At 53.4% G+C, this 25,175-nt stretch overlaps 1 protein-coding gene across 16 annotated transcripts in view; it reads right to left on the bottom strand.

Annotated features, from left to right (window-relative positions):
• Positions 1-857: 857 nt before the first annotated feature.
• Positions 858-25,175, bottom strand: part of FARP1 (FERM, ARH/RhoGEF and pleckstrin domain protein 1) — a 321,357-nt gene continuing 297,039 nt past the window's right edge. For 12 of the 16 annotated variants that reach the window (XM_078370486.1, XM_035292925.3, XM_078370728.1 and 9 more), the window contains 10 exons: positions 20,483-20,720; positions 16,177-16,307; positions 12,070-12,138; positions 11,758-11,847; positions 10,907-10,989; positions 10,715-10,827; positions 10,056-10,222; positions 4,501-4,608; positions 3,952-4,103; positions 858-2,345 (listed from right to left, as the gene is read on the bottom strand). In XM_078370486.1, coding sequence (XP_078226612.1) covers positions 2,264-2,345; positions 3,952-4,103; positions 4,501-4,608; positions 10,056-10,222; positions 10,715-10,827; positions 10,907-10,989; positions 11,758-11,847; positions 12,070-12,138; positions 16,177-16,307; positions 20,483-20,720 — 1,233 coding nt within the window. In that variant the 3' untranslated portion in view covers positions 858-2,263. The remainder of the gene's footprint in view (positions 2,346-3,951; positions 4,104-4,500; positions 4,609-10,055; positions 10,223-10,714; positions 10,828-10,906; positions 10,990-11,757; positions 11,848-12,069; positions 12,139-16,176; positions 16,308-20,482; positions 20,721-25,175) is intronic. The other 4 variants (XR_013534808.1, XR_013534712.1, XR_013534800.1 and 1 more) reach the window with 1 other exon arrangement.

Here is a 25,175-nt window from a genome sequence, read left to right as displayed (position 1 = left end):
CCAGTCTCAGTGCCAGCCTGGAGCCTGCAGCCTGGGTAGGGGGGATGCTCAGCCTCTGGGGGACGGGGGCTGGGTGGCTCCTGCCTTTTTGAGCTGTGTCTTGGCTGGCTGCTGTGGTGTGGGATGCCCTGGCTGCCTCCTGCTGGGCTCCGATTTTCTTGGATGTGCATCTGCCTTCCTTACTCAACAGTTTTATTCCTGAGTTGCTTTTGTGAAGTGGCTGGTGTGGTTTTGGATGTAGCATTCTGTAACTTTCCTTTGGCAAAACGTGGTCAGTTTATAAACATTTTTGATATTTCTTTCCTTAAAAAACACAGCGTCTGTATTTCTGCTATAAAACATGTCAGCAGAGGCAGAGGGAGCCTAACAGGGCACGTTCTTTGGCACAGGGACTGTCATGCAGGGGCCAGTAAAGCTCAAGAAAACAGGATTTGCTGTCAGAGTGTCTCGTGTGTAGTGAGTCTGAAGCTCCATCTGTCCCTGGCAGCTGGAGAGTGGACTGCTGCCCACGCGTAGTGTTTTCCTAAAGGCACACAGGAGGCAAAGGCGCTGGTCACAAATAGAACCACCAGTGTGCAGTAGATAGTTTGGAATCACTCGGAAATAAGTGAGGAGACCGGCGCATTCCAAATCTCAAGGAAGGAGTGACTGGGGACTTCTGGAGGAAGCCTGCTGCAGCTGTGTCATGTGCCCTGGAGCCATGTGCTCTGCCCCAGCCTGCGGTGGGAGGAGCACAGGCTCCAGGGCCCCTCCTTCCCTCACCTCAACACTTGGGCTTTAGAAACCCAATGCTGGGGTGTCCTCTCCGCTTCCCTCCCACACACGCACACAGAAAATGAAGACAAAGTTAGCTGTTCTGCCTTAAAACGTCAATATGCTGGATTGTGGCGTGAGGTATTTTATTCCCTTTGTTAGTACTGGAAACCGTCTGGTACATCTTGTAAGGCAAATGATTAACACGTTGGGCTCCTCGTCTGTTTGCAAGTCACCGTTTCCAGTCAGAGCTCCACAGAGAGGGCATGTGTCTGGTCCTCAGGTGGGCAGGCTCTCCCGGCTGCAGCACGGGGCACTGGAGAGAACGGGATTGAATCGGCCGTCCCCTCTGCTGTTTGAGGAGGAGGAGGGCTTAGGAACACCGAGGGACTGGCAGCTACCCATCACCATCGAGAACAGGCAGACATTTTCCGAGCTGGGGCCGGAAAATTTTCGGAGCCGCCATTGGAAACCGTGTTCCCTGTGCAGTCCAGCTGACTACCCCATGCCTGGGAGGAACGAGTATCAAAAGGTAAATGTTTCTGAAGACAGGCACGATACATACTACTAGAGAATGCGCAGTTTCAAACCACAGCTGCAGGAGGGTACAGGAGTAATGACAGGTGCGGGGACTACGTACCATGACTTCATAGTGCTCTGCAGCCAGCACGCTTACTACACGCTCATCAGGCAACATACCGCAGACGGCCCTGATCAATGACATACAGCTTTTCATGCTTGTGACACAGACAGCAAAACACGACGGCTATCTTCTCATTGCTTACAGACCTCACGGTACGGTGACCGTCCAGGTATTGCACTGGATCTCGGCTTTTCTTCACAGAAAACAACCCGCTACGGTTCGCAAAGAGTTACCACTTAACGATTTGGTCAACTTGCACCAAGAAGCAGGTCGGGCACAGGTGTTTTCAGTTGAACGTGAAACCCCGCAGTGGAACGCAGTGTGCTGCAAATTGCTTATTAATCACAGGAGTGAGTCTATTAACTTCCTATTATTACAAAAGTAGAAAGACTGAAAACGAAATCTGAAAGTGATCTCATTTGCTTAAGGCTGCGCCATGTGTGTTGCGAACACTGGGAAATCCACTTCGTAAAACGCAGCAGCCCACGGGTGAGAATCATAAAAGTTTCCTTTTTTAGGAAAAAAACAAAAAACTTGCCCTGTCTTGTGTTGAACGGATGTGTGTGTACTGTTCTCCAGGGGCAGGGTTGAGGGGAAGATGGTGTTTGGCACTCGTAATGACAATGTTTTAATACTGGCACGAGCCAAAGAACAGCGCCCCCAGCGGGTGCCTGGAGGCGGGAGCGCTGTTCTGTTCAGACGAGAAGACAGGGTTAAAAAACACGGCCGTGGAGACAGGAGAGGTGCTGGGAAGCCATGTTTTTGATTTTCAGACAGGTGTTAATTTTACCAGACTTCATGAATGCAGGAGAAAGGAAACTTCTTCGAGGAAAGCAGCCACTGCAGAAACAGTAATGTGTCCAGCCATCAATACACAAGAGACTCTTTGTGACTCAACACGGGGGCTCGTGAGGAGCTGCTGGTGGCACTGCGGATCACTTCCATCCACCTGCAACACAGGAAAGCCAGGGACACCCTCGGGACGCCGTAGTCAACCTTTTTCGTTTGGGCAGACTCAGGACGCTTGGGTGGGCATCACTTACAGAAACATAGGGTCATGTCATGCCACCTGGTTTGTAATCTGCCACTTCAGCAGAAGAGCAAGGCAACTCCCAGCACCCAGGCCTGAGACCCAGGTGCCTTGCTGAGGTGACACGACCCACTCACTGGAGCACTGAGGAGTGAGGTGGCCTCTGGTTGTTGGGGAGAATGCTGCCTCCTATTTTCATGGACAGTTCAGAGCACGGTGGTGCATGCCCCATCCTGCTTAGTGGAAGCTCCTGCTCGTTTTTTTTTTTGAGACAGGGTCTTGCTCTGTCACCTACCTCCTGGGCTCAATAAATCAGTCCTCCAGCCTCCCAGGAGCTGCGCCAAGTCTCCCTTTTATTTGGGTATTTGCTCCATACCAGTGGTTCTCAACTGGGAGCAATGCTGTCCCATGTGGTAAAGTCTGGAGACATTTTTAAATGTCACAGGGACGGGTTGCTGCTGGCATCCAGTGGGTCGGGAGGCCACTGGATGTCCCTGCAGGACAGACTCCCCGGACTACATGGCCTCCTTGTCCCAGGCCTTTCAGGATCTGGACTGTAAGGCTGGACTCTGCCACAATAATAACAAAACCCCAACATGGATAAACCCAGCTCTTGAGCTCAGTCCTTCAAGCTGAGTTTTTCAGTCCAGGATCAGATTTGAGAATGACTCTCCTCTAGGTTCCGTTTTCAGGCAACACTGCTTAGGAAGTGTTAACTTTGGATGGCACAGGAGTTTAAAACTCTGGTTTTAAAGCACTGTGCTAATTTACCGGAAGTGTGCACTGTCCTGATTGGCCTCACTGCTTTAGAAGTCCTTGTAGAGTTCAGCATTGATTCTCTCCACCAGCAGCAGAAAAGCTGCTCCCTGAATGGGGAACTCCCCTGTCTGGTCTGTGGCCCGAGGAGCCCTCCCTCCACCCCAGGGGGCGGCTCAGCAGTGCCAGCTGCCTGGGTAGTCTGCTTGGAGATGCAACTTGCAGAGGCCCAGAATCTTTACTCAAAATATGAATTGCAGGAACACCCTAAGCCCGACTCTTGTCTCACTTTCATTTCTTGACTAAATGAGGTCTGCGGCCCGTGGGTCCCATCACACCATGTAGGTGGTTTCACTGATAACCCCGAGGGGAACGAAGAGTTTTTCCTTCCTTGTAAGGTCTCCTGAACCAGCATTTCTGCCATAACTCTGACAGGAGCTGCGTGACTACAGGCCTAATACAGCACAGACTGAGAAGCCTGAGCTGCGGTTTGGTTTTTGCTATTAAAGGCTTTCTCTGGGCCTGGGTGGGTAAAGCTGGGCCAGCAGAGGCAGGTGTAGCCGCACCAACTGGGGCTCAGCTTCACAGTCCCGGACATCCACCACATTGGAGACCTGCAGGCGAGCTGGCTAGGGCCTCAACCAAGGCCATGCGGGGTCAGGGCCCAGGGAAGCCGGGACCTCCTGGGGGTATCTCACTTGGGAGAAATCCTAGTGTTTGGAAGAGGTGTCCTGCTGCAGGGCCCTGTGGTGGGAAAGGGGGTGTGTACCTTTCAAATGTGTACTCGCTTTCCGCCCTGAAGTAGTAGACGTGGGACTTGAAGTGCAGCTTGAACACATGGTCTTTGTGGATGTTCTCGGATTCCGAGGGAATGGTGAGTGAGTATCCGAGAAGAGGCAGGCTGGCGAGGGGATGATTGTCCTGGAAAGGGGGAACAAAGCAGCTTTTGGGGGGCAGCTTCTGCTAGCGGGCCTGGCTGCTACCCCTCATTGGGCAAGGACTCTGGGAGCCCAGGTAGCGCCAGCGTTGGCCTGTTTGTGATGGCCCAGGTGGCAAGTCCCCACCCAGACTGAGTTGTAGATGAAGCCAACCCCATCCCTTGTCCCGCCAGAAGACAGGTGGTCCTTCAGCGGATGATCGTGTCAGCTTCTCCGAGAGCTGAGGCCTCTGGTGGATAGGACCTCCCCGTGCCACCCAGCTGGAGCTCAGGAGGCCACAGACCTCCTTGAGGAGGGTGGTCTCCTGGAGAGAGGGGTGGCCCCTTCACCTCATGCTGCCATCCCAAAGGTCCCAGGGCCACCCTTTGTGAGGCACTCACCTGGTGTGACTTGTAGAAGAACAGGCAGAAGTTTGTGAACACCACCCACAGCTTCTGCCACCCATTGCTGTTTTTGAATTTCCTCAGCAGGTTCCCAGACAACTGATTCTGAAAAGGAAGGTGGCCTATGAGGCGCAGAGCCCAGCTGCAGCCTGCTTTCCTGAGTCCACAGTGGCTCCCCACTGCGCTGGGGCATGATCATGACTGAAGGATGTGGCCCCGGGGTGTGGGGAGACTTGGCAGGCCGAGGGAGCCTGATCCCATCACTTCCCCTTGTCACTTGCTATGGGGCATCTTGGGGGCCCTCTGCCCCCAGAAAGACACTGAGGTCCTCACCACCTTAGAATGCAGGGTTATTTGGACATAGGGTGGTTGTAGGGTAACTAGTGAAAATAAGATCACATGGGCCTAGAGCCAATCAGAGTGGGGTCCTTTGAAAAGGAGAAAAGGAGAAGAGCAACCTGCGGGGGGAGTGAGCCCTATGACACCAAGGCAGAAATGGGGGTGCAGGACCATGCGCTGCCAGCAGGTGGAAGCTGAAAGAGGGAGAGGTCCATCCCAACAAGCTCAGACAGTGCGGCCTGGTCCCCAGAGCTGCAGAAGCCCTCATTTTGAGGCACCTGATGTGTGGCTTTCCCTTGGGAAATGCCAGGCACCCTGCACAGAAAGCCGGGCCTGGGGTGCTGGTGAGTGGCTCCCACGTGCCCTCTAGCGGCTCGGAGGGGCAGCTGCAACCCTGCCCACCTCCAGGCCCTGAGCTGGCCCAGCCTCTGGGGTCACCCCCTGGAATAGTACATTGGTTAGGGCCAGGCCTGCAGCAGTGTTGGGACACACAGCAGCCCAGCTGTGGGCAGGGACAAGCACCCGTGTAGGTGCCCCCTCCAAAGGACCCTGAGCAGGTCTGCCACGCTCCTGACACACTGTTGGCTCATTCAATCGCTTTGCCTAAGTGGCATCACCAGCAGAGATTCAAAGCAGTGGGAATGGGAGGGTGGACAGGGTGGACCACCTTGTAAAAGCACTGCATGCCGCTGAATTGTTCACGCAAAAATTGTTAAGTTGGGCAACTGTGTGGAATTGCTATTTTACCAGGATAGAAAATACAGACCTCCGAGTCTGCCTCGTCCCATTGCTCTGGGTACCCATCACTAAGCCTCAGTGCTGGGAGCTGGGATGACACAGTCTGATGTCCCTGCCCTCCAGCTGCTCAGGGTCCAGTGGGGGACCTGAGGGTCCATGAGGGGCGGCAGGAACTAGAGGCCTTTTGTGTGGACTTGGTGGGATGAGAGGGACCCGCAGACAGGGGGAAAGGGGTTCCAGGCTGGGCAGGCAGTTCCAGCCATACATTCTCCTCCCTCAGTGGCAGAAAGAAACAAGAAAATGACAGGCTCCAGGTTCCCAGAAGGTGCTGGCGCTGGCTAGGGCGGGGCTGATGCCCGTGTGGCATCTGGGGTCATGCATCACAGTGGGAGGAAGGCGGCACACTCCCCCTTCCTAGGTATTTTTCTACTCAATCACTTAAAACTTCAAATACAGTCCAAACATGTTTGTTATCTGCAGTGAACTTTCACACTGAAGCCAGCCCACAGGGGGGTCATACATGTCACTCATCACAGGCTAGGCCCACTCGTTTCCCAAGGAGCTTCCTTAGAGCACTCCAGCTTCTGCCTGGCCATTCCAGGAGGCTCTGGAAACCTCATCAGTAGGCACATCCAGCGGCCCCTCCTCATGCCCACCCCACCACCCAGGCCTCCCACTCCCCTGCGTCAGATCCATTCGGCTCCAGCGTGTTACAGGCTGTGCACTGCAACTTTCCTGCCCTGCGCTCCTCAGGAGGCCGAGGCCATGCTGGTGGCTCTCAGACCTGCTTCCACTCACTGCCTTCACAGGAGGACCAACCTCCATGTTCAGAGCCAGCCCCCGCTCCTTGTGGCCATTCATTGGTGGCTCCACTCCTCTCCCTTCTCGTCCCCTTCTCCTCAGCCTCTGCTGTAGGTTGAACTGCACCCCAGAGCAAGATAAGCCCAAGTCCAAACCCTCCATGCCTCTGACGGTGAGTTCGCACGGATACAGGGGGGCCCATGATGGTGTCCTCATATGAACACAAGCAGTCTGCAGATGCCATCGAGTTAAGGTAAGATCACTAGGATGAGCCCTGAACCCAACATGAGCAGTGTCCTTAGGAGAGGACATTTGAGCGCAGATGCGGTGAGGAGAGCAGGTGACGGAGGCAGACAGAGCTCTTCGAGGAGCTGGGGATTGTAGCGCAGGACTGCTGTGGCCACCAGAGGCTGTCAGAGAGGCGGCATTTTCCCTCAAGGTCTCCGGAGGGGCTGGGCTGCTGTGTGTCCCAACGCACCTGCCACAGCTTGATTCTGGACTTCAGTCTTCCTGAACTGAGACACGGTTCTGTGGCCTCGCCCAGTCTGAGGGTGGTGCTCTGTGATGCCACGGGAAACAGGCAAAATCCCCACACCCGCTGCTCCCTGGCCCACTGTCCCATCGCTCCTCCTGGTCCTGTCTGTGCTGTCACTTCCCTCCCCAGCACCAAGGTCCCTTCCCTCCTCCTGGTCCTGTCCATTCTGTCTGCTGTCCCCCATCTTGCCACTCTAGCCTTAAAAGACAACTCGCATTGCTTGGCCTCCCGCCCCTCGCTGGCTCTGGTGCCAACAGGCGGGGCAGCCCTCTGGTCATCCCAACATCTGACCCCACCTATAGTGGAGCCCCCAGACCCGCTGGCCTGCCCACAACTTTTAGCAGAGGCTGCTAAGTCCACACAGTCCCCTGGCATGCCCCTTCCTCATGTCTGCCTGCACGAGTCAGGTGGGTGCGAAAACTGGAAGAGAGGCTGGGCATGGGACCGTGGAGAGGAGGCTGTCAAGTCAGGAGATGGAGCTGCTCTGTCCTCTGTCATGCAGGGCGGAGGCCCTCGGGACGGGCTTATCTGTGAGCATTTGGCGTCTGGAATGTGAGGCTGCCTGCCAGAGAGGCCAGGCTGACGCCACGCGCCTCAGAAGGGGGCTTTCTGGCAAGGAGAGACATCTGCAAAGTGAGAGAGCTGCCAGTTCTCTGAGTGTACTAGGTGGTCTCTGCCACCTGTTGGCCCGTGGCTCACTCTCCTGTCCTCTGCTAGGCTCAGCAAGCTTCTCCTCAGAGGGTAGACAGCGGAGATTTCAGGCTTTGCAGGCCAAGGGGCAAAACTGAAGAAATTATGTAGTAGCTATTAACAAGAAAAACCATGAACCCCATTCTTCATTCATAAGCCACCAGGCGGGGGCTAGGTCTGGACGGGGACCAGTGTGTACCCCCCAGCTCAGTGTCCTGACCTATCATGGAAGGCTGGGACCATCTAGACTTGTTACCCAAAAGAGCTGGGCTGCAGGTGGCTCTGGGCCACTGGACCCACTTGGTGTTACGGCCTGGGTGCCTCCAGGTATTTAAAAAGAGCTTTCAGGCCTACAACAAACCCCTACCTTGAAAGTTACCATTCACACATTGCCAAGGTCAGAATGAAGCAAGGCGAAGATACTTTCTCCCTGATGGTGACCCACACCCACAGGTGAACTCTGATGAGGCCTCTTTTCCCACAAGACTCTCACAGGTTCCTCCTTGCTCCCTAGCGCAGGGGTCTCCTTTCCTGCTGTGATAATCCCTGTCCCCCGGAAGAAGTCTCAGACCCACAAGCTTTGCACACAGGCCTGGTGGAGGGGTGACGCTGGGAAAGAACATTTAGCGTTCTTCACACTTGGGCTGTCAGGAGGCAGAAGGGAGGCCCAGAGAGGGGACGTTCACTCACCCTGCACACTTGGGAACCCCATGGGACAGAGCCTCATATTTGGGGCCAGCTGGGTAAAAAGGCTGGGCCTGTGGGGAGCCGGGGCCGGCAACTTGGACATGTCCCCTGGAGGACGTCTGCAGAGGCAGGCCTAGGCTCAGAATGCCAGCTTGTAGCAGGTAACTCAGTAATGGCAGGTCCGAGCAGCGAGGAAGGTCGTTTTGCTGGCACATTCCTGTGCTGTTGGTTCTAAGAGCCAACAAACTCCCATCCCAGCTACAGTCTCTTATGTGACTCTGCTTGGGCCAGGCCTGTGTGGGAACTAGAACTTTCTGCATTTTAGGAGGCGAGTCCTGCCTCTACTGCAGAGGCTCCACAGAGGGCGCGGGGCAGAGGCTCCACAGAGGGCGCAGGGCAGAGGTTCCACAGTAAAATGCGAGTGTTCACACGAAACACCATCACAGTGCCAAGCGGCCTCGCCAGCCCAGGGCAGCTCCCACTGCCAGTGAGGGGTGAACAAAGTGTTCCTTTTTCAGACCTTCATGGGCTTGGAGTGTTTTGAGAAAACAGCTCAGGATCTGGACTGAAGAATGCTTAGGGAAGGGGTGCTTGGAAAGCTCTGGAAGGATGCAAGACCTGGGAGAGACGCAATCTTAGGTGGTGGGCTCAGAAAATAATACCCCAAAGTGAAAGGCTCAGAAGCCTCACCTTGCTGACACCTCCTGTGCTCCTGCCTCGCGCCCCTTTCTTCCCTAGGTGAGCCACAGAAACTAAAGGCCCCCGCTTCCTTAAGACAGGACATTGAAACCAGCACCTCCTTCCTCCAAAGCCAGCCACAAAACTGAAACAGCGACCCTCACCTTTCCCCACCGTTCTGTGTATGAACTGGCTATAGAGAAACTCCCAGCCCACCTTGTGTGAGAATGGATTCTAAGACCCCCAGTGCAGAAAGGGTCCTGCCCCATCCCCAGATACCCAGGAGCAAGAAACATGCTCGGAGAAGCCAAGAAGAACCCGGATGTGCCTCGCTGGCTTCCTCTCACCCTCCTGGCATCAGCTCTCAGCCTCTGGCCGTCAGGTCTGCACGGCTACCTGTTCTTCACGGAACCTAAGCGTAAAAATGGCCAGTTTTCGCTGGACCTCGGGTCTTCATTCTGAAGGCTCCATTGTCATGTAAAACTAAGATGAAATCAACTGGTCATGCTTTTCCCGTGTTAGCCTGTCTGTTGTCACAGGAGTGTCTGCCGTGACCCTCATGACAGGGAGGAGCGAAATCACCTCCACCCCTCTGTGGGGATAGCTCCCAGAGCCTGCATCCCCTGCTCCCTGGGTTCTCCTGTGAGCCAGGACTCGGCCTGGCTGACATCCGCTTGCTATAGTGCAGACTCTCCTCCCGTGGGGCCATTTCAGGGCTTGAGAGTCATGGAGCTGTCCAACAGCTGTGCCCTGGGTGCCTGTGTCCCAGGCTAACAGCATGAGAAGCAAGGAAACAGGTGAAGAACGAAAGAAAATGATCTTACAGATGGCAGCAGGGGCTGATGAGCATGAAGAGACATTATTGCATTTGTAGGAGGATGGTACCCACTCTGCAAGGGTACCCACCCCCTGCCCGGCAGGCTCCAACAGGGGCCCAGCTTTGATCCTTCCCTGCTCAGCCACCATGGGTGGGTGGGGCCACCCATGGTGCCAGCCTCCCTTGAGCCCCTGGCCCAGAAGCCTGCCTGGGTTCCACCTGGGCCAGCACAGGCTAGGGATGAGAGCTGCCTGGTCCCCCGCGTACCTCCACGGCGATGCTGAAGTCCACCATGGAGACGCTGGTGTTGCGGTGCCAGCAGACGTGCACCATCGTGTTTCCACGGTGCGGGGCCTGGCGCTCCAGCGACGTGCGCGAGGCGCTCAGATCGTCCTCTGACTCCTGGTCAGCCGAGGTGGCTTCATCAGGGGACTCTGCAGGATGGGGCAAAAGGCAGCGCTTCTGATCTTTCCTCCCAGGAAGAACACCCCTTCCTAAGCCCCTCTGAGGTGCTAGAAAGGTTGGGGTCTCACAGCAGTCACACCCTGTGCCACCCACCCAACCAGAATCTAATGAGGCCCCCATTCAAGGGGGATGGTCCCTGCAGCCCCAACCATGGGGCCCCGGCCTTCCCAGGTACACGGATTTCAGCCCTCACTCTGGGTCTGGAGATCCTGGTGTTCTCTCCCCGGACACCGAGTGACAAGGATAAATGCCAGCCCAGAAAAGGTGACCTCCCACCTCCCTCACACTGTTTTCAGGAGTTTACTTTTAGGAAAAAGAACTTTCTTGATCTTTGGCTTTAAACACAAATGTAGACCACAGTTGTGAGGCTGACCCGACGGGGTGGCTTGAGGTGAAAAATGCTGTCCCTCCATGAACCAGACCCCCGCCTGGGAAAGCTGCTCTGTTCTGGCCACACTCACTGTTGTCAGGGGGGCTGCTGGCCAGGAGCTCAGGGGCAGGGCCGCTGCTCTTCTCTGCCAGGTCAATGGCCATCTGGATGTCCTCAACCCACTTCTCCATCTCGGACCGAGAGCTGGAGACACAGATGCATCAGGGGTTCAGGTCACAGCATGCCAGAGGGGAAATGGGCAAGGGGCAGGCTCCCGAGTTACCTGGCGGCCACAATGATGGACTGCCGCTGGCCCCGGAGGGTCAGGCAGTGGGGCACCCCCCACTCGTCTTCGCTCTCCTCGATCTGTGGGCGAGAGAAAATCGTGTCACCGTGGGGCACGTGATGCACTTTCAAATATCCCTGAGCCAGCAGCAGGTGACTCAGAAAAGGAGGGGTGCCACTGAGCAGAGCTCAGGAGACCAGACCCCAGGCAGAGGGAGAAGGCACTCTGAGTTGGAAAAACCCAAACTGGAAAGGCGACAGGAAGATGGCAGCACCCTGAATGTTTGTGGCAGAGCCCACAAACTTCCGTCTCTCCAACCCCAGAGGACAGCGAGGGCCACAGCCCTGGCCCAAGCACCCTCTACGCCTGCCCAGCAAAGGGGACAGGAGGCAGCCCCGACCCAACTCAGGAAGATGAGGCAGCCAGCCCAGCTCCAGGGAGTGGGTGCTGTCATTCGTGTGTGTGGCGAGGACTGTCGGGCCCCTGGGGCCAAGCGCAGGCAGTGGGAGGCGAGTTCATGGCACTGGCCTTCTCAGCTTGCCCTTTCACCCGACTGTAGAAGGAATGGACCTGCGCAGCCCATGTGCAGGAGAAGGAGCCATGTCCCCAGATCCCCGCTAGAGAAGCCCTAGAAGGCTCGATCTTTTAGGTGAAAGGGTTGTGGGGTCCTTCATGGTCTTTGAGCCCAGGTCTCAAGACCGAGATGACACTGCCCTCCCTCTCCCTTCCTGTCCAGTCTCTCCCTTTCCCTCCTCACTGCCAGGTCAGTGGCTCATGCACCCTACAGCCCAGCCTGCACCTGCTACCCCAGAGGACAGGCCCTGGCCTCGGGTCTGTGCCGTACTCACCGTCATGCCGTAGAGCGGGAGCTGCCCGTGGACTTTAAACTGATTGGAGGCCGTCAGCCCCCGGCTTGTGTACAGCAGGACGTCATTGAACTGGAGGAACAGAAGCGTGTGGAGGTGAGACCATGTGTGGACAGCAGGCCTCCCTCCAGCCTCCACCACCATTCATTGTCCTCAGCCACCTGGGTCTGGGCACCCTGGCTGCTCCTCCTCCACCCCAGGACCCCTCCTTGGGTGGCCGACGTCCGGCCTCGGGGAGCCTTGCTTGCCCAGGTGACAGGATCCTTGTAAGGACGAGCCGCTCTCTCCACTCACCAGGAAGAACATGCGCTGCTGGAGCCCCTTCCCCGAGAGCTTGCTGAGGCTGCCCAGGCGGATGAACTCCTGTGGGGAAGACAGACGGGAGGGCTGATGGCAGAGTGCAGGCCCTGAGGGCTAACTACGAGCGTGCACACCTGCTGGACCCTCCCAGGGTCCCCTGCATGGTGGAAGTTGTAGCACTCAGTGCACGCTTGCTCAGCCCAGGTGCTGTGCTAAACCATCTCTAGGCGTCACCTGTATCCTACCCAGGAGTGTACAGGGCGGGCACCACCGGCAGCTCCCCCAGCAGAGGGTAGTGACAGGTTCGAGAGCACTCGGGCCTCTCTGACGACCATATGAGTGACCCCAGGATCCCCAGGGTGGGTACCACCGGCAGCTCCCCCAGCAGAGGGTAGTGACGGGTTCGAGAGCACTCGGGCCTCTCTGACGACCATACAAGTGACCCCAGGATCCCCAGGGCTCCCCACGGCAAGGGAGATCACAAGGACTCCAAGCAGTTCTCAAAGAAGGAAGAGGCTACAAAAAGAGGCGGCAAGGGACCCCTGAGGATGGAGAAGCCACTGGGAGCACTGTGGCTGGAGGAAGCTTCTCTAGGATTTGAAACCGGGCTTCTCAATGAGTATAACTGCGCTCATAAAGGAGTGAGAGGCAGACGTGTCCAAGGTGCCTCTGAATCCCGAGTGACATACTCCCTGGGGCTGCACACTCTGGAAGGCATGGATTGCAGGGGCACAAGCACTTGAAAAACAAAAAAAAAATGACAATTTTTTTCTTTCTTTGTTTTCTTTTTACAACCAAGAGCAGCTAGGAAAAAAAGACCATTTTTAAATGGTGGTAGAATACATGAAACATGGACCGTGTGTGGCTGTCACACATTCACAAGGTAGCTCTGCCATCGCCACCAGCTACTTCTAGATCGTGCTCCCTCGGGGGCCTCCGATCCCACCTTCCCAGTCTGTTCAGGGTTGATTGAAACAGTAAGTGCATATGAGGTGGCCTGATGAGTGAAAGAATTAGGGGATCATCTGAGCTTAGGAAAGCATACCCCAATTCCATTTCACCTTTACAAGTAACAATGGCCTTTTGGCTGGGCACTGTGGCTCACGCCTGTGCACTTTGGGAGGCTGAGGCGGGTGGATCACAAGGTCAGGAGATCAAGACCATCCTGGCCAACATGGTGAAACCTCATCTCTACTAATAATACAAAAAACTAGCCAGGTGTGGTGGTACGTGCCTATAATCCCAGTTACCTGGGAGGCTGAGGCAGGAGAATTGCCTGAACCCGGAAGGCGAAGGAGGTTGCAGTGAGCTAAGATCACACCACTGCACTCCAGCCTGGGCGACAGAGCAAGACTCCATCTCAAAACAAGAAGAACAACAAAAATACCAAGTAACAATGGCGTCCTCTCATGGAGCACATGGTCTGTGTCTGGCGTGTCCTGAGTGTGGAGTCCTAGTAGGGGAAAAGGAGCCGGGCTGGTGGGACCAAGGGAAAGCAGAAGGAAAAAGCTGAGAAGCTCCACAAGTCTGCCTGTCCTTGTGGTACAGGACATAGCCCTCCGGCACAGATCACTCACGATCTTCCTGCGCCCAGCTACCACCAGACCCTCGGCAGACAGAAAAACGCGAGCGAGCTCACTGCAACTGTGGCTTATCAGCACCGCACAAAGCCCTTGTCAGCACACAGCACAGACACCACCCTATAAAGTCCCCAGCAAGGCTTTGTGTCTTTGCAGCTAGCTCCTCTCTTGCTGTCGCTTTCTGGGAGTGTATTTTCCTATGTCACTAATGAGGCTGTGTTTCTTTATCTATAACTGTCTTGGTAAATAATTCTTACCACCCCCTGTACTAGCCCAGATAGTCACCAATCACCTGCGACCCTGAGTGAATGAGTACATGAGCTGCAGATGTGAGCCTGTGTGTTGAATATAATTATTCCCATTTTCCAAATAAGGAGACTGAGAAGCAAATGATTAAGAAAGTAGCCCAAGATCACCCGGCCAGCCAGTGTGTGATGGGGCAAAGTGCTGTGCCACGTAACTAATGCCACTAGACTAAGCGCACATTTCATCTCAATTAAATGTAGGTGGGGGAAAAGGAAGAGAATATGTATTATGTCATTTTTACATAGTCAATCTCATTTGATCTTAATGATCTATGAGGCAGAGGCTACGGTCTCCATGTTACAGAAGGGAAGTTCTGGGAGGTGAGACCCCACCCCACCCCCAGCTCTGGTTGAGTGAGACTTTGAACCCAGGGCCACCTCCTCCAGTCCAAGGCTTTTTCCATTGCAGAGGAAAACATTTTCTCAAAATAAGGAATTCATTCATTCATTCGAGGAAGTCTCATTCTGTTGCCAGGTTGGAGTGCAGTGGCATGATCTCAGCTCACTACAACCTGTCTCTCAGGTTCAAGTGATTCTCCTGCCTCAGCCTCCTGAGTAGCTGGGAATACAGGCGCCCACCACCACGCCAGGCTAATTTTTTGTATTTTTAGTAGAGACAGGGTTTCACCGTATTAGCCAGGCTGGTCTTGACCTCCTGACCTCGTGATTCGCCCACCTCGGCCTCCCAAAGTGCTGGTATTACAGGCGTGAGCCACTGCACTCGGCCGGAATTCTTCATCAATGGTCTGTTCACCATGTAGCATGATATGCTAAATATTTTATAACTTTCAAAGCTAAGAGAAAATTACATTGATGCTACTGGGCTTTTCTGCGGGTTCTATGTGGACAAGTAAGTAAGGTCATTAAGAGCTGAGGCCTGGTAGGATCTTCTCACCAGCAGAGGGGAAGCAATCCCAGCTCTAATTTCTGCCAGCGCTTAGCTCTTCTGACCATCTCTCACCACGTGGCTTCTGATCAGTTTTGTAATTAGGTTTACTGACAGAAATGCCCGGATACACAGAGCACTTCCCTTCCCGGTCCTGGGCAGCCACCTGTCAGAAAAGACTAAAACTCCCGGAGACACTGGATCCTGGTCTGCAGGGTCAGGCAGGCCTACACCAGGTCAAAGCAGCTACAGTGAGTTGTCTCTCGACCTGGGTGACACAGGGTTTGACAGGGGGCAGGGGTAAGATCCCAGAGAGAGATGTGATGAGATGCAGCCGCTGAATCATATTTTTAATTCCTGGGCGGTGACTGCTTCCTAGGAAGGGAGGTGGAGAAGGCAGGCTGTGTTCCTGTCATCCACACTGTGGCTGGCCGGGAAGGAGCCTGTGCAGGAACCCTGCTCAGCGGGAGGGAGCCGCGTCTCAGGCAGGGCTCGGGAGGTGATGCTGTCAGTGAGCCTGCATCTCTCCTGGAATTGCTTTCCAGCTAAAAAATGTCATTTTAATTTTGAACTGAAATTAAATTTTGGATAGATGATTACATTTTTAAAAAACGCTTCATACTTGCACGGGAATTTCTAGCATAATTTCATGCACTAACTTTCTGGCTTTATATTAATATTTACCCAATTCATTTTTTATAAAAATTTCCCATTTTCATTTATGTACTTTTCTTTGAGACAGTCTTGCTCTGTTGCCAGGCTGCGGTGCAGTGGCATGCTCTGGGCACACTGCAACCTCTGCCTCCCGGGTTCAAGTGATTCTCCTGCCTCAGCCACCCGAGTAGCTGGGACTACAGGTGTGCACTACCACACTCAGCTAATTTTTGTATTTTTTGTAGAGATGGGGTTTCACCATGTTGGCCAGAATGGTCTTGATCTCTCGACCTCGCAATCAGCTCGCCTCAGCTTCCCAAAGTGCTGGCAGTATAGGGGTGAGCCACCGCGCCCGGCCACATTTTTAAAAAAACTAAAATAAGTGATCTCAAATCTTCTCTGGGATATGGTAGGGGAAAAGGTAAAGAAGCAAATCAGCCCATAAGGAGAAAAAGCAGAATATGAGGTCAGAGGACTGCTTTATGTCCTCTGAGCATGGGGATTCTGAACTAACAACACGGTCCTGTTTTTCCAGTGTCTCCCAGGTGGATGGAGCCGGGGCACATTTTGCCTTGCAAGTGTCTGTATTCAAAAGGTTTCAATGTCAGTCCCTCCAATGCCTTCCTTCTTTCTGCCTCCCCCGCAGTGCATAGAGATGCCACCACTGCTTGCTTACCCTGCCTGGAACCACGAGATTGTCAATGCCAATCAAATCTTTCTTGAGTTCATGCAGCTTCTGGAAATTCTCCATCTTGATCATCGTACCGTGGAGCTGTGCCACCATCTCCGTGATCTCTGCCAAAGCGGCTGTGAAGGAAAGACACACAATCTGCAGTGGGAAAGGCAGGCAGGGGTCTTCCCCCAGCAGCTGTCAGTTCCACGCTGCAGGGAAATCACCCCAGTCCCTGCAGAGTATTCAAAGCTGTCTTTTGAGCGCACACGGTGCTATTTCTCTATAATAAGAATGGATAGTTTACTTTCTGTATTTATTTGCTTCGCGTTAGCATCTTGCAAACGTACGTGGCCCCCGCATGGCTACGTGGCATACAGCTGTCCTTCAATTAGATGGATCTGTTGGCTAAGAGGGGACAGACATGGGGGAAAAACTGCCTTGAATTTCATCCCAAGGTAGAGACATTTCTTTTCCCTCCTGTTACTTGGAAAGAACAAGGCACAGTGAGCACAATGAGGCCATAGAAGAATCTGGAGCAAAATGAGCATCTGTTTGAGACAGGTCTGACTGATACTGTGAAGTGTCAGTATCACTCCAGGTAACTCACATTCCACCACACCCTAGTTCTGCCTTGTGTGGAAATTATACTGTTTGCCAAGATGGTTGCGAAGAATTGCTGTAGAATTTAACTTTTTTTTTTTTTTTTTAAATTTTTTTTTTGAGGCAGAGTTTTGCTTGTTGCCTGGGCTGGAGTGCAGTGGTGTAATCTCAGCTCACTGCAACCTCTGCCTCGTGGGTTTAAGCAAGTCTTCTGCCTCAGTCTCTCAAGTATCTGGGAATACAGGCATATGCCACCATGCCTGGCTAATTTTGCATTTTTAGTAGAGACGGGTTTCGTCATGTTGGTCAGGCTGGTCTTGAACTCCTGACCTCAGGCGATTCAACCGCCTTGGCTGCCCAAAATGCTGGGATTACAGGCGTGAGCCACCATGCCTGGCCTTCACTATTCAACAGAGGCACATCTGCCCTCTACCGGTGGGCATCCAATATTTAAAAGGAACCAGTGCCTGATTAATATAAGCTTGGGCAGCACGCAAGTCTCCAGCAGCTGGGCACTTGGGTAGTTTCGTCAAGAAAAGCAAGAAATACTTGTTGAGCGAACTTCAGTCTTCAGAACACTAAATACCTCCTACCCCAGCATTCCGGTGTTGGAAAGGAAGCATTTAGTTTTCTTGTTTTTCCCCCTGAGGATGCGAGTTAAATTCTCCCAGGCTTATCAGAGAATGCGGTCTTGGTCCTAGTGACAAGTCCCAGGGCTTGCTCCATCTTCAGACATGACCACCCAGTTTGGTCCAATAAACATTTACTTGGCACCCAGTGCTGGGTGGCAAGAGTGGGAGGGAGTGAAGGCTCCGAGAGGAAAATGATGAATGACGGCACCCTCGCCCCGGGTGTTCATGGGCAGGGGCATGTTGGCAGCAGCCCGCGGTGCTCAGCGTCCCTCTAGCTCCAGAAATCTAGGCTCCCACAGTGCTGCCACCCCATGCTTTAAGCTAGCTAGCACTTTTTTCCTTAATCAAAGTTAAGGATAGCCTATCTCCACTGGGTACTGTTTAGAAAAACAGAATGGAACTGGCTGAGTCCGCCAAGGACAGCGCCTGCAAACCCACTCACTGCTCTCCCCTCCATGGGTGGTGTATTTGAGGAGTCCTCAGAGCCAGCAGGGGACCTGGGTCCTTCCCTGCAGGCTTGGCCAATACACAGGCAATGCTAGTGTGACAGGGCAAGGCGGACAGGTCAGGTCAACATCAGCTGAGGCTTGAAGGATGAGTGAGAGCTGGCCAGGAGAAGCCAGGTGGTGGTGGCCGGGACTCTAGGCAGAAGGAACAGAATGCACCAACGTGTGGCGGCAAGAGGCAGCGTGGCTTGTGTTTTGTTTTTTGACTGCGTCTAGCTCTGTCTGGGCTGGAGTGCAGTGGTGCAAGCATAGCTCACTGCAGCCTCCAACTCCTGGGCTCAAGCGATCCTCCCACCTCAGCCTCCCGCGTAGCTGGCACTATAGGTGCATACTCGTAATTTTTAATTTTTTTGGTAGAGACAGGGTCTCACTCTGTTGCCCAGGCTGCTCTTGAACTCCCAGCCTCCCAAAGTGCTGGGATTACAGGTATGAGCCACCGCCCCTGGCCAGCATGGTTTGTTTTAAAGACAGATGGTAAACCATGTCAACGAGGCATTTGTGTTCCCCTTCCGGGAACTGTCACTGTCTTACTTTTCATTAAGTCTTTGACAAATTGGGTTGCCTTTTTAAACAACTAATTTGTAGGAGTCCTCCATATATTCTAGATATTAACAATGATTTTTCTAGAACAAGCCTGGTGTCACTGTTTCCCTCCTTCACATGCTTCCCGTTCAGCCTCTGCTGTCAGCTTACGGCCTTGCAGGGTCCATGGGGCGCGGTGGCATATGGCCCCTGCTTTCTGTCACAGCCTCCCTTTGTGGCTCTCCCCGTGCCCTGCACGCCTTTGGAAATGTTCAGGTCTGTCCCCTGTGCATGCGCTCTAACTCTATTCCCACACCCACCCTTCGGCCAGGATAACTCCTATTACACTTTAACTCTGAACTTAGACGCCATTGCCCCAATGCCCCAGGGCTGAGACCGACGCCCCGGCTCCAACTGCACTGTCTGCTTCTCTCTTACGGCCCCAGTGCAGGGTTACTACTGCCCAGACATCCACCTGCGGGCCCTCCAACGGGTCCTGTGAGGTCAGGGGCTGCGCTGCTCCTCCCTCACGTGCCCAGCACAGGTGCTCGCCTGGAAGCTGGGGTGTGAGCTGGCCAGGCCAGGTCACAAAGGCTTTCAATGTTAGCCTGAGGCAGTCAGCTGTCACCCAGGTTTTAAGCAAAGGTCGAACGAAGAAGGAGATGGATTTTTAAAAAGATGATGCATTTGGCCAAAGAGTTGGGAGGTTTCTGACATTTCAGGCAAGAGATAAGGGTCTTGCCCTCCTGGGTGGGTGGATTCGGGTCACCTGTGTGAGAGCCACCTACGCAAGGCCCACTCCGCGTGCTTACAGGTAAGGTCAGGGAGTGTAGACACCCACAGACCACACATGATATGAGACAACATGACCTCCTTCAGAAGAGCACACACGGTCCCGGAAGAAAAGCGTGCGGCTGGGGGAATGCGGCTCTGACCTTTGGCTCAGTGACCCTGCAAGTCCCTTCCCCCACTCTGAGCCTCAGTTTCCCTATCTGTAAAATGGGATAATGCCATTGATCTACAGGGGCTGTTAAAGGAGTAACAGAGGGGGCCGGGCGCGGTGGCTCACGCCTATAATCCCAGCACTGTGGGAGGCCGAGGTGGGTGGATCACGAGGTCAAGAGATTGAGACCATCCTGGTCAACATGGTGAAACCCCGTCTCTACTAAAAATACAAAAATTAGCCGGGCATGGTGGCGGGAGCTGGTAGTACTAGCTACTTGGGAGGCTGAGGCAGGAGAATCCCTTGAACCCAGGAGGCAGAGGTTGCAATGAGCCAAGATTGCCCCACTGCACTTCAGCCTGGTGACAGAGTGAGACTGTCTCCAAAAAAAAAAAAAAAAAAAGGAGTAACAGTGTGAATGTTGATACAGTATCAGGTACACAGTACCCAGCCTGGGGCTGAGCAACGGTAAGCAGGTAGGACCGTCCATGAGATAGGAGGGCAGGACAGTCATAACCATGAGTTCTAGGTGTAGGTTCCAAATCATTTCTCTCCCAGCTGTGTGACACTGGGCAGATTCCTTAACCTCTCTAGTCTCAGTAGTCCCCATATATAAAACGAGCTCAGCCGTGCCTGAGACTTGTGAAGAGTTAACAAAGGAGAGGTGCTTATTATGGTGACAGGCACATTACAAACGCCAGCAGCACTGAGCACCAGGATTTGTTACAAGCTATGTCCTGTGGCCAAGGCAGAGTGATGGGTTTCAACCACGTGGGTAGAAGAAAGCTTCCTGGGTGGGGGCTAACTGTAAGTGGAGCTTCTCCAGGGATCTTTGCACAAAACCACCCGGGACAAAGGGGAAAATGCATGAAGCAGGAAAGGAACAAGGGAGTTGCAACCATCATTAGCACCTTCTTTATGAAACAATCAAGTTGTAACCAAACATCAGATCCCGAATAAAAACCAGTGCCTGCCCTGATGAAAACCTGGGACGGGGCATCGGCTGACCTCTCTCCCCAGGAGCCCCTCCCTGGCCGGGCTCAGTCTGGGAGCACCGGCCTGAACCGTGGTGTGGGCACCAGGTGGCGCAGGCTGCAGGCACTCACCTCGGCAGTCCCTGAAGTCGTGGTGGCTGGGGGGGTAGTGTTTGCACAGCCGCTCCAGGACCTGCTTGTAGTGCATGAGCCGGTGCAGCGGCCGCAGGAGGAATGTATTGAGTGGTAGGTAGCACACTTTCTGCAGCTCGAAGTCTCTGCAGAAGTTCTCCAGCCGCCGGGAGCTCTTGATCCCGTTCTCCAGGGCCTCCAAGGCCTCGCCATGCTTCCACAGGTGAGCCGCCAGGTGCTTGGGGGGGCGACAGAGGAGGAAGGGCCTGTTCAGCTGAGTGGAATGCAACCGTGTTCCGCCCAGTTTCGTTTGGGGAAATGAAGGGCACCTGCATTCTCTTTAGTTCGATTTTATTTCCTTAAATTTCACTGTGTTCACAGTTCACTTTTTGTTATTTTGCTTAAGTTCCCAGGATGAAATAAAAAAGGCCCATTAAGGTACCGAGTAGTTTAAAATCCAAATGGATCATAAAATGTATGAGCTGTATGTATAACATCAGAGACATCAATGTTCCTTTAAAATTGAGCCCGGAGAAACTGGGGAGAAATATATGAACAGGAGCTCCTTAAGGGGGGGCTGTGGTTTTCTTCTAAATGTCATCAGATAACAAACAGACCAGGCCCTTCATAAGCGATACACAGTTTTAAACCGCAGTTCTGCCTCCCTGGCCCCATTTGCTCATATGGTAACTAAGCAGTGCTGTGAACCCTCCTCTGCTGGGTCTGGGAGATGGTTGAGACTCAGACACTGCCCCGACTCTCCCGGAGTCATGGTGGGGATGGGGACAGAGTAAGCACTTGGATGACAGAGCATTAAAGGAGGAATCCCAAGGCAAGGACAATTCCAGACAGATGGGGGAGAGCAGGGGACAGGGGACACCCCAGGACACAAAAGCAGAGGTTGCTTTCTTCAAGTCTCACCTGATAATCACCTCCCAGAGTGGGCTTGCTCTCTGTGTGCTGGGGACTCCCAAATCTAGATTTTTATTTTTTGAGACAGGGTCTCATTCTGTTGACCAGGCTGAAATGCAGTGGCACAACCTCGGCTCACTGCAGCCTTCACTCCTGGCCTCAAGAGATCCTCTTGTCTCAGCCTCGGGCAGCTGGGACTCCAAGTGTGAGCCACCGTGCCCAGCTAATTTAAATAAGGTTTTTTTTTAACAGACAGGGTCTGTTACCCAGGCTGGGTATGTCTCACTATGTTACCCAGGCTGGTGGACTCAAACTCCTGGCCTCAAGTGATCCTCCCATCTTGGCCTCCAAAAGTGCTTGGAGTAGAGGCAGGAGCCACCAAGCCTGGCCCGAAATCTAGATTATTTTTTTCTATTATGTATGTTGGTATGTATTTCTATGTATGTCTATCTATAGATATAAAAGACACAAAAATAATGAAAGGTTTTATAATTAACATGCTTCTATATAAAAGCCCATCGTAGTATCTGGCACAGGTGAGTAGCCCAATGGAAAAACGCTGCCCAAATCCAGATTTCTCATCCAGACTGTGGCCCAATCTCAGTGGCATCTCCACCCCCACAGAGGCCCGTGAAGAGCCGGACATGCAGGCTGTCCAGACACACGCCCACTACCTCCTGTCTCACCTGGGGCCCCTGAACTTATTCTCTAGCCTCAGGACCGGTACCACCGCCAGCCAGGTACTCAGGACATTAAAACTTGGGGTACACGCCACATTCTTTCCTTCTCTGAACCCATCCCCAAGTCCGATCAATCTGCCCTCCAAAAAATGTGGGCCCTTCTCTGCCTTCTTCCCCACGGGCACTGTTCTCATCCTGGCCTGGCATCATCCACTGCTGCATGGTCTCCAGCCCCCTCCACTTCACTGTGAGTTGAACCCCCCGAATGAACTTTCCGCAATGCCACTGAACACACAGCCCTTAGGACGGGATCACCTTGACCTCTGTGGCACTGACACTGACTACTCACCCCAGGTCACCCACTGACTACCCTGCACCCAAATGTGCCATGCTCTTGCACCCAGGGCCTCTGCATACTGTGCCCCCTGCTGAGCACTCCCCATCCCTTGGGGTCATTCTGGGGCCTGCCCTGCTCTGCACTCCTGCATCCTCACGCACTCACTGCTGTGTCTGTCCACGTCAGCCCTTATCACACACCTCCCTGCTAGGCTGATTTCGTGACACTCTATTTGAAATAGACATCTGTAGGATGCTCAAAGAAACATATAGGGAGGGGCTGTGCACCCCTCACCTAGCCACCTCAATGGTGGCATCCTGCAAAACTAGAGTACAACATCAACACCAGGAAACTGACATGGGTGCCGCCCGCAGAGCTTATTCAGACTGCACCAGTTATACATGCTCTCGCATGTGTTTGCATGTACTGCGTGCATGTGTGTGTAGCTCTGTGCAGTGCTATCACATGTGGTCCCCGTTTGATTTTGAGAGAGGGCATCATCATGTCGTTACATCCTTGGGGCTAGGCATACGTAGTGGGTGTCCAGGGGTCTTCCTTGCACATACTAATGAGTGAATGAGGTCAAGGCAGGGGTCTTGGGAGACACATGAGTTCATGGTGGCTGGAAGGCGGAGTAGAAGATGAAGGGTTGGAAGCAGGATTGGGAAAGATGGCCTAGGGCTAGAGTGGAAGGCTTTCTTCGTTAGCTTTAGAGTTGGGACTGCATTCTCCAAGCCACAAAGAAGCCAGGGGGGCTTTGGCAGAGTCAGTTTTGTGTTGTGTCAACGGTGGTGACTCCAGGCATAATGCAAGTATTGGCTGGGAGGCTGGGTCAGTGGGAGGTGACTCACTAGGAAGCTAGCCCGGTCATCTAGCAGGAAGGAAACAGAGCCAGGAGGAGCACAGTGGCGGAAGTGTCAGAAGGAGGTACAGGTGCAGATGCTTGGAGAGACGCGTGATACAGGAAGGAACGAAGGTCCCCACTTGCAAAGCAGGTGATAGGGCAGGATGAAGGCCCTTTCTTGGCATTGATTTCCAAGTGCTTTCCTGTGTCTGGATGGATGTGTGCAGGTGGGTGTTCACAGCGTGGCTGGGGATCCTGATTTGGGTGTCTCTGACTCTTGGGAGGTGGTTGAAGACCCTGCACTACACCCCCTTGGTTGTGTGACCTCACTCCTGTGTGCAGAGTCTGGAAACAGCCCAGCAGGCTGACTATTGACAGCAGGTGAGCGCGCAGGTCGGGGGTGGGAATGGAGCTGGAAAGACACCACAGGCTGGAGAGCACTCCAGGCATTCGAACAATAGTGCCACCCTGGGCTTCTAACTTTTCTGGAAACTTCTGCTGTGCCCCTTCCACGCTTTATAGAGAGTCTTTAAAACAATAAAAACAGCAATTAAAAAAACCCAACTAGGCCGGGTGCGGTGGCTCAAGCCTGTAATCCCAGCACTTTGGGAGGCCGAGGCAAGTGGATCACTAGGTCAAGAGATCGAGACCATCCTGGTCAACACGGTGAAACCCCGTCTCTACTAAAAATACAAAAAATTAGCTGGGCACGGTGGCGTGTGCCTGTAATCCCAGCTACTCGGGAGGCTGAGGCAGGAGAATTGCCTGAACCCAGGAGGCGGAGGTTGCGGTGAGCCGAGATCGCGCCATTGCACTCCAGCCTGGGTAACAAGAGCAAAACTCTGTCTAAAAAAAAAACAAAACAAAACCCAACTAACTTCTCAAAAAGGCTGCCAGTGGCTCTCACAGCCTCACCATCTATTTTTATTTTGCTTGCACAGAGCTCCATGCTATAAACGCTCATGGCATCAGCACACTCCTGAGATGCCAGCACAGCCGAAAAAGCTGGCTGAATGCAGAAATGCCAGCTCCCCCAACTGAGGAGAAGGAATGCTAGGAGAGGAAATCAGGTGTTATTTTTAGGTGGTCTTCTGCGCTGGGTTAGCGGATGGGAGGGCAGAATGTCAGCCTCTGTGAGAAAGCATGGTGGGAGCTGGCACACAAGCTGGAGAGGGCACGAAGGACACCTGCTGAACAGCACCGTGTTGGGGACTGTCCCTGTGGGTGGAGATGAGCCTGGAAGGTCTCTGCTGGTGTCCTCAAAGGCCCACGGCAGAGCCTAAGCCTCCTTGAAGAGGGCACTCTCCTGGGCAGTTACAATCTTAGATTGAGGAACACAGGGAGAAAAGCTGAGAAACCAGAAGAGCCCAAGAAAAAGTATGGAGCATGTGAAAAGAGGAAAAAGATGGGAGAGAACAACAGAAATAGCGTCACGTTACGTAAGAGAGGCAAAAGGACATTTTTGAAAAGCAAATGAAGCCGGTCTGCAGTGACTGCATCCTGTCTTACCCTGGCTTATGACATCTGGAAAGGCGAAACTGTGGGGATGGTAAAAGATCAGTGGTTGCCAGAGCTTTGCCGGGGGGTGCCTAAGGGGATGAACTGGTGGAGCCCAGAGGAGTTTTAGGGCCAGGAAACTGTTCTGTGGATCCCCATCAGTATCTATTTGTCAACACCCATAAAATGTGCACCACCAAGAGAGCCCAAATGGTCAACCTTGTCAATATCGGTTCAGCAGTTTTCACAGGTGACAACATCAATGCAAAAGGCTCATTGGGGGGAACTGTGTGTTTGGGGGCGGAGGACAGAATATGATAACTCTACTTTCTGTTCAGTTTTTCTGTAAAGCATGCTTTGAAGTAAATTATATTAACTTCAGAAACTCCCATGGAAAGTGGACAAGATGTTGCTATCCTTTCT

This window comes from Callithrix jacchus, chromosome 1, assembly GCF_049354715.1.
Source record: "Callithrix jacchus isolate 240 chromosome 1, calJac240_pri, whole genome shotgun sequence".
NCBI classification, from domain to species: Eukaryota; Metazoa; Chordata; class Mammalia; order Primates; family Cebidae; genus Callithrix; species Callithrix jacchus.
Note: the sequence above shows the minus strand (reverse complement) of the source record. Positions and strands in the feature narration are given on the sequence as shown.